Genomic DNA, 9,880 nt, shown 5'->3' with positions numbered 1-9,880 from the left:
GTGTGTGTGTGTGTGTGTGTACACATGAGGACTGAAACAGCAGTAAAAAGCACTTCCACTTCCTGTCCCTGAGTCAGGGTGAGTCATTACACACTGTGCACATCTGAATTAACTCTTTGACCTCACTCTCACACGTGTACAAGGTGTAAAACAAACACACACACACACACACACACACACACACACACACACACTACTGAGAACAGTTCTTTAACCCTTCTTGATGTATAAGCGTCCTGACAGACTGGGTATTTAATCAGTGTCTCTCCTCTGATACTCTTCTTTAATAACAAGGATTTAAAGCCGACACTCTGACCTCTGTCCTGCATTTGTTAAACTGACGGTTCCTTCAATTAGCATCTCACTCACACACACACACACACACACACACACACACCTGCTGGTAAAGACAAACAAGGAAGTGGGTGTGGTGTACACAAACACACACGCTTCTGGATATGACAGTAAAGCGGTTAGTGTAACACTGGTAGTGTGTATAAACAGAAAACAGTGTGTTACCAATAAAGGATTGTGTGTGTGTGTGTGTGTGTGTGTGTGTGAGAGATATTTGGTATCTATATTTCAATGGGTCTGATTTACTTTCCAAAACAAAGAAAATTATACATTGAAAATACAAAACTACTGTAAACTGTAGTGTGACTGTCGCGTGTTTGTCCTTGTCCTGTGTGTGTGTGTGTGTTTTTCTATCAGACGTTAACGTCAGCCTTGAGACTGTCCAAATATCAGACTGTTTATTTACTGTGCTACAACGACCTTTATCATTTACACCATCTCTCTCTCACACACACACACACACACACACACACACACAGAGATTTCTGAATGTACAAAAACATCTCTACTTTCCACCATGTAGTTTGTGGGAAAATTAGTGAAATGTATTTAACTATAAATATTTATTGTGTACAACCACAGAGACCTAATATACCACATATTAATGTTTAATAAACAACAAACCATCAATAAAACCTTGGATATATATATATATGTGTGTGTGTGTGTGTGTGTGTGTGTGTGTGTGTGTGTGTGTGTGTGTGTGTATATATGTGTGTTTTTTAAATTGTTTTTACTTAAAATGTACTTGTAACAACAACAACAACAACAACAACAATAATAATAATAATAATAATAATAATTTAGGAAAAAACTGTCCAATCACAGCATTAGCAAAATCTAAGCAAATCCTCACACACACACGCGCGCGCGCGCGTATATATATTATATACACACAAACACATATACATACACACACACACACGCATATACATACACACATACACGCACACACACCCATATACATACACGCACACACACACCCATATACATACACACATACACGCACACACACACACCCATATACATACACACATACACGCACACACACACCCATATACATACACACATACACGCACACACACACACCCATATACATACACACATACACACAAACACATACATACACGCATACACATACACGCATACACACACAAAGTGTTTAAACTGATAAGATAGTCATTAAGTTAATAAAAGTGTGCCTTGTGACTAAGAGACGGTTTAATAAACAGCTGAATTTGACAGAGACGCTGATTCATTCACACTGTTTACGATTTAATGTTTATTTACTGAATGAGTGACGTCAGTGCTAATGCTAACGCTAGCTCGATGGAGAGAACACTGACGTTAAACACAACACACTAACAACAAGTCGTCTCCTACTGACTAAACACCTACGGAAAGTTTATTAATATTAACATTATTTCAAATAAAAAATAAAAACAGTCTCCATGGAGACGCTGAGGAGAGCGTGCACGTGCGCCGACGCACGATTCAAAACAACAACAATAACGAGGGAAAAAAAAAAAAAAGCACACACCGGATCCCGAACTACACGTTTCCGGTGAAAAAAGTAGATTGTCTTAAAAACAAAAATAAATAAATAAATAAACAAATAAATACATAATAATAAATAAATCTCGCCGACGCGTTGTTATTAAACGGAAATGCTTGGTTTTATTCAGCACGCGCGTGTAAAAGTGAAAACACACTAACGGCTGTGTGGCACGTGGCCGATAATGAAAGTGTGTGTGTGTGTGTTTACTGGTGCACTCACACTCGGGGCAGCTGTAGTGGAGGAGCTCCTCTGCGCAAAAACACGCCGTCTACAAACACGCCGTTCTTCCCTAAGCAGCGCAGATAGAAGTCTCCTGATGCACCCTGGTCCTCTCCGGCGGTGAACAGCTCCAGGTGTCTGCGGGAGATAAAGCTCGAGTGACCCATGCTCACGTCCACGGAGCCCTGAGACGAGTTCCGGCCCACGGTCACCGAGCGCTTCTTCATCAGGTACTCGAACTCACGTCCCTCCAGCCGGGCCACAGGCACGGACAAGCCGCTCACCCCCACTGACACCGCCGCCATGTTAGTCCGCGTCTAATCGTCTCCTACCGGCCCAAACAAACACACTGCTTCCTCCTGTCGCCTTCTTACAGCCAGGGTCGCTCTAAACAAGCGTTTTTTATCAACACACGTCCAGATCCTTCAGGACAAACAGAAGAAAAGCGAAGCAGGAGAAGCGTAAACGTGCTAGCACTCAGAGCAGCGGCTCGGAGAAAGCTAGCAGGGGAGGACGAAGAATAACAACCAATCACAAGACGCGCCGACTTGATCGACATACACGCCATCCAGTCATACGCGTGGTTATTCGAACGACAGCCAATAGGCGAGAAGAACTCGGGCGGTTGCTGGAGTGAAGGTCGGATGCACCGTACATCAACACGGAGAGGCTAAGGGGAGTATAAAGGAAAACCCGGAACCGGATTATGTGACTCCTAACTTTAAAATACTCTCTAAACAATGTTTAAAGTGTGATTTTTAGGATTTTTTATTCTCAAAAAAAGTGAAACACAAAGAAACAAACGAAATGTAGAAAAAAAATATAAAATTGCTAATAAATAAATAAATAGGTTAATGATCATAATGGAATAAATTGAAGCATGACAGAATGACTGCAAGTAATAGCAACGATATATATTTTATTGTGAATGTTTTGATGCATTATTTTTGTTCATGTAAAAATAATAAAAGTTTAATTGAAAAAAATGTTTTTGCTGGTTTCTTGTTGTTATTTCACTGATGATTGTTTATTGGTTATGTTCCAACATTTTGGTACACAAAAAGCTAAAAAAAAAAAAAAACCAAAACAGTAATGTGAATATTATTATTTAATGTTATTTTGTTTTCATTCTCCATCTAAATTGCTAAACGATTTCGTCACTCTTCGAATAAAGAAGTGAATCTATATATTTTTTTCTTTAAATATTTTTAACCTGATTTTTTTCTTATTAATGTTGAAATGTGATTATTAATCATAATGGAGGACGTCACCACGTTAAAACCCCATTACAGTATTTATTTATTGTAACAATATTATTTCTCTTCACCAGAATTTGGGCCATTTTCTGATGATCCGCTCCGGGATTTACCTCCAACTTCCTCTGCAGCAGATGGAGAAGGACCTCACAGCTCGCTACCCACAATTCCTCGCGCGCTCAGGACCTCGTGTTATTGTGTACGATTCGATTCTTAGAAAATTGTGAACAAAAGTTGAATGAAAAAAAAAGTGATACTGAAATAAATAAAAAGTTTTACACAGAGGTTCAATATTGTAAACAAAGCATACAACAGGTTCAGTGTATCTTAAATATGAATAAATACATTTATTCAGTTAAATTCAATTTATTTTAATAATTCACAGAAAAGAAAGAAATAAATGAACAAGTAAATAAATAAATATAAAAATAAATAAATACATTTATTCAGTTAAATTCAATTTGTTTGTATAGTGCTTTTAATAATTCACAGAAAATAAATAAATTAATTAAAAATAAGAATAAAATAAACAAATAAATAAAAATAAGTATACTACTCATTCATTCATTCATCTTCTACCGCTTATCCGAACTTCCCGGGTCACAGGGGAGCCTGTGCCTATCTCAGGCGTCATCGGGCATCGAGGCAGGATACACCCTGGACGGAGTGCCAACCCATCACAGGGCACACACACTCTCATTCACTCACACACACACACACACACACACACACACACACTACGGACAATTTCCCAGAGATGCCAATCAACCTACCATGCATGTCTTTGGACCGGGGGAGGAAACCGGAGTACCCGGAGGAAACCCCCGAGGTACGGGGAGAACATGCAAACTCAACACACACAAGGCGGAGGTGGGAATCGAACCCCCAACCCTGGAGGTGTGAGGCGAACGTGCTAACCACTAAGCTACCGTGCCCCCCCCCCCCATAAGTATATAATTAATATAAAAATATATAAATACATACATTTATTCAATTTATATAGTTCAATTTATTTGTATAGTGCTTTTAATAATTCACAGAAAATAAATAACTAAATAAATAAAAAAATAGAATAAAACAAACAATAAATTTATATATATATATATATATATATATATATATATATATATATATATATATATATATATATTCAGTTAAACTCAATTTATTTGTATAGTGCTTTTGATAATTCACTTTGTCTCACAGCAGCTTTACAGAAATGTAAAAACAGAAAATACATGAAGAAATAAAATTAAGAATAAAAATAAATTAATTAATAAATTTAGTAAATAAATAATTAAAAATGTATTAATTAATTAATTCAATCATGTAAAGTTTTTAATTAAGTTACTATATATTTGTAGCTAAAATCTATCCCTATTTATAAATCCTCCACAACAACAAAACAAAGTCTGGAGTGAAACAGCAGATTCGGACTCAGTTCCCTGACAGTGTTGTTCTTCATTTAAAAGCCACTAAAGATCCTCTTTAACTGTTAAACAATGTTGTGTAACTGTATAACCAAATTATTCATCAAAGCTTTTTGGCAAATAATAAATATCAATTAATTAACATTCTGACCAATCAGAATGCAGTATTCAACATGGCAGTGGTTTATATTAGCTTTATGCTAGTATATAATATATAACAGTGTTTGTGTGTGTTGGGGGGGGGGTAAAATGAACATATACACAAAAGTAAATAATTATTATTGTTAAATGGACCATTTGTGATTTTATAAAACATGTTGTTGTTACAGTCAACTGGTTCCGGATCCTTCCTGAGATAAATCGGTGATATTAAAGAAACTAGTGGCATCAGGTCAGATAACACAAGTAGTGGATCTTTAAGGTGAAGTTAGTGTAAGCAGGGTTTCAGTTAGAGATCATTAACTGAGAATATCTGAGTCCTCACTGAGACTTCAGTTACCTGTAGTTACCTCACACCAGCAGCAGATGTCGCTGTGTTGATGTTTATTATATCCATCCGTCCATCTTCTACCGCTTATCCGTGGCCGGGTCGCTGAGGCAGCAGACTAAGCAGGGATGCCCAGACTTCCCTCTCCCCAGACACTTCCTCCAGCTCTTCCGGGTGAATACCGAGGCGTTCTCAGGCCAGCCGAGAGACATAGTCCTTCCAGCATGTCTAGGTCTTCCCCGGGGCCTCCTCAAGGTTGGACATGCCCAGAACACCTCCCAAGGGAGGCGTCCAGGAGGCATCCGGAAAAGATGCCCGAGCCACTTCAGCTGACTCCTCTCAATGTGGAAGAGCAGAGGCTCTACTCTGAGCTATGTATCAGGGATCTTGTCCTTTCGGTCATGACCCAAAGCTCATGACCATAGGTGAGGGTAGGAACGTAGATCGACTGGTAAATAGAGAGCTTCATCTTGCAGCTCAGCTCTTTATTCACCACAACAGATCGGTATATCGACTGCATCACTGCAGAGGATACACCGATCTGCCTGTCGATCTTCCGCTCTGTCCTTACCTCACTCCTGAACAAGACCCCAAGATACTTAAACTCCTCCACTAGAGGCACTTGTTTATTATTATTATTATTATTATTATTATTATTATTATTATTATTATTATTATTATGTTTTTAAACCATCGGATCCTTATCTACTTTTTATTATTAATCTTCTTCTTCTACTTCTTGTTGTTATTATTATTATTGTTGTTGTTGTTGTTGTTACTATTATTATTTATAATATTATTGTTTTATTATTTATTTATTTATTGTTTGTTTATTTTACTAAAACTGACACACCCTCCTTTTTGTTTAATATTTCTCCTGAACTAGATCTATCTATCTATCTATCTATCTATCTATCTATCTATCTATCTATCTATCTATCTATCTATCTATCTATCTATCTATCTATCTATCTATCTATCTAACTGGTTGAACTGTAAGTTAGTAGTAAAATGAAACTTTGCTGAGTTTGTCACAACCACAGTGTAGCCTATAAACTAAATATAGATTTTGTGGCCAATTGCCAACACACACACACACACACACACACACACACACACACACACACACACACACACACACACACACACACACACACACACACACACACACACACACACACACACACACACACACACACACAGAGTCTCATTATCACACACTACAGCGTTTAATAAATAACTACATTCTGGACTCTGATTGGTCGTCAGGTGTTGATTAATTCTCTCCATCAGCAGCTCTGACTGTAGCTCAGGTTTATATTAATGCACTCATTCTTACAAGTTATGGTTTCCATAGTAACAGCTCACTCACAGAGGCGTGTACCCTGTAGACTCCGCTGATTATAAGCAGATTATAACCAGATCCTGTATGGAAGGAGTCTCCAGTGTCAGCACTGATCTTATTATATCCCTTAATAAGTGTAAGTGTGAGAAGGAAGGCGGCTCCTGAGGGGGCGAGTGTTAGGAACTGCTATAAACTGTGGTTACAGGAGCTGAGTTTCAGAACAACAACTATAGATAAACATGTTAAAGGTTCATCATTTAATGAGTAAAATGTCTGATATTTGTCGGTGGTATAAAGAGTCTTCATGGTGCTGACTTCCTGTAACAGTGGGCTCTTATTTCCTGTAGTGCACTTGGACAGGAAGCAGGAGTTCTGTAGGAATGTTCTTTAGATATCAGTTCAGAAGATCATGTGATTTTACAGTGAAGAGATGTGGTGTGTTTTTGTGGTTTTGTAGTTTAAGGAGCAGCTGAAGCAGGTTGGTGTGGCTTTGGTTTAAGGTCAGAGATCGATGTCTAACGCTCCACATTACACAGCCTGTAATTACATCAGGAAGCTTTCAGTGGTTTCTCTCTGAGTGAAGCTCTAAACCGCAACACGATCACTCCGTAGGGACCCTAGTGCTCTCTGCACCAGCCCAGGGGTCCGGGGGCAAACAGGGTGGAGTGTAAGGTTCAGTCTGCTCATCCAATCACAGGTCTGATTATCCAGCATCCACGAGCCGACCACCGGACCCCGGCTCTGCTGTTAAAGACACAGTAATAATGTGTTTATGTCCTGTTACAGAACACAGCTCACTGTTTATTTCCTGTCAGCTTGTTTCTCATCATCAGTGACATCTGATCAGTGATGAGTGAGCTGTGGAGGAGCTGTTACTATAGCAACCATGACCTGTTAGAAGGAACGCATTAATATAAACCTGAGCTACAGTCTGAGCTGCTGTTAGAGAGAATTAAATAACAACTGATGACCAATCAGAGTCCAGCGAAGTGACTCACACGAGGATGTAACATGAACTGTGGTGAATTTAGGAGCCGTACCTTTTATTCTAAAGCAAGCTGTAGTCTAGACAACGTGTGTTTGTGTGTGTGTGTGTGTGTGTGTGTGTGTCTGTGTGTCTGTGTGTGTGTGTGTGTGTGCAAGAGAGCAATAAGAACGTCTGAAGAATGAAGGTCTCATTTTACAGCAGTGACATCATCATCATCATCATCATCATCATCATCATCATCATCATCATCATCATCATCACACCAAATAAATATGTATTTCTGGTTTCTGTTTTGTTTCATAAAGATCACGCCATGTGCTGAGGTGTGTTTAGTATCAGAGGCTTCCTAACACACACACACACACACACACACACACACACACACACACACACACACACACACACACACACACACTGGCTCTTCAAGTCCGACAGCTTCGGCGTGGAATCCGAGCGTCATGACAGTGGCTCCTCAGAACACCAGTCATCCACTTCCACTCACCTTCAGCCATCTAAATCACATTTATGTTTAAATACAGATCAGTAACAGCTGCATCGCCGCTTCTACTTCGCTCAGAACAAACATCCTTAAAAAAAGTGCACAGAGTGTAAACTGAGTCCTGGGGAGTTGAGCACAGAGCTGCGTGTGAGCTGCGTGTGAGCTGCGTAGAGTTCAGACACGTCATGACGAAGGCAAACACCTGAACACACACCAGGAGGAAGAAGTTTTAGTAAATATAACGAGGCAAACATCTCAGTGACAAATACATCAATAAGTCTGAGAAGTTGTGTTTAATATATTTATTATGTGCTGTTTCATATATTTTCTCTATATATTTCCTCTACGACAACGATGGTCAAATATGTCATCATCATCATCATCATCATCATCATCATCATCATTATTATTATTATTATTATTATTATTATTATTATTATTATTATTAAGTGAAGTTGTCTCTCCGAGTCAGATCTTACCTCTGTGTAAACTGTGATGACTTCATAGGGCCTCTAAAGTATAAAGTGCTTGATTTCTCTCTTTTGCCCGTAATCTCAGTCCCTGACGGTCCCTTAATCCCTCGGCTACGTCCCAATCCCTCTTTCCCCTTCACCTCGTCCACTCCTTCAGGCCAGGAGCTGCTGGTACGGCACGTTGAGGTTCCCCAAGTACCAAAAGATCCAGAATATGAGGCTGATGAAGATGATGATGGGCCCAGAGAGCACGAAGAAGTCCCAGAAGCTGAGCGGTGCGAGGATGCCTAGCAGGAACAGGACAAGGCCGAGGACGTCCAGGACGAGGGCCAGGAGGAAGAAGCCGAAGCAGCGTCCGATGTACGTAGTGCAGTCCATCGCTCCGGCATGTAGAGATCTCAGTGTGGCTTACAGAGCAGCTGAGACGCGGGACATTCCTGTACTCGCTTAACGAGTCCAACTGCTACGGTGCTGCAAGGTGTCCTCGCCCTGTGTGACGACATCATGCCACGTTAACACACACACACACACACACACACACACACACACACACACACACACACACACACACACACACACACACACACACACACACACACACACACACACACACACACACACACACACACAGAGCAGGGACTTATAAAATGTCACTGACTGATAATACTGGAGATTTATAATCCTCAAACCTGAACTAAGCTCAAACACACTAAAACACCCACACACCTGTCACAAGGAATGTGTGTGTGTGTGTGTGTGTGTGTGTGTGTGTGTGTGTGTGTGTGTGTGTGTGTGTGTGTGTAGTAGTTTAGAGCAGAAACACACACTATTGTGTAATAAAGGGAGTGAAAGCACAGAAGCTGAGCAGAGTAACACAATCTCTGACACACCAACAACAAAAGGACCTGAAAAAAAAACAGAAAATTACCTCAAACGTCTTCTGTGAGATTCAGCGGCTGTCCAGGACACAGTGTAGTGTGGAGTGTGACTGACAGGTCCGGTGCAGCAACACACACACACACACACTCACACACACACACACACACACACACACACTCACACACACTCACACACACACACTCACACACACACACACTCACACACACACTCACACACACACACACAACCCACACCCCACCACACACACACCACACACACACCACACACACCACACGCACACACACACACACATACACTCACCCGCACACTACACACACCACACACACACACACACACACACAACAACACACACGCACAAACACCACACGCAC

General features: G+C 40.3%; 1 protein-coding gene and 1 long non-coding RNA gene across 2 annotated transcripts in view; both read right to left on the bottom strand.

Annotated features, from left to right (window-relative positions):
* LOC113650493 (forkhead box protein K2-like) overlaps window positions 1–2,792 on the bottom strand; it is an 8,190-nt gene extending 5,398 nt beyond the window's left edge. Inside the window, exon 1 of the mRNA XM_047816563.1 lies at window positions 2,132–2,792. Coding sequence (XP_047672519.1) covers window positions 2,132–2,436 — 305 coding nt within the window. The 5' untranslated portion in view covers window positions 2,437–2,792. The remainder of the gene's footprint in view (window positions 1–2,131) is intronic.
* Window positions 2,793–6,891: 4,099 nt separating this feature from the next.
* LOC113650428 lies at window positions 6,892–9,610 on the bottom strand. The gene is made up of 3 exons (XR_003442411.2): window positions 9,538–9,610; window positions 8,616–9,098; window positions 6,892–8,338 (listed from the first exon to the last, which is right to left on the bottom strand). It is a non-coding gene; the product is annotated as an uncharacterized LOC113650428 (long non-coding RNA).
* Between the last annotated feature and the right edge of the window lie 270 nt (window positions 9,611–9,880).

The sequence above is a fragment of the Tachysurus fulvidraco genome, chromosome 7, assembly GCF_022655615.1.
Source record: "Tachysurus fulvidraco isolate hzauxx_2018 chromosome 7, HZAU_PFXX_2.0, whole genome shotgun sequence".
In the NCBI taxonomy this organism is placed as follows: Eukaryota; Metazoa; Chordata; class Actinopteri; order Siluriformes; family Bagridae; genus Tachysurus; species Tachysurus fulvidraco.
This window is presented reverse-complemented; position numbering and strand designations above follow the sequence as displayed.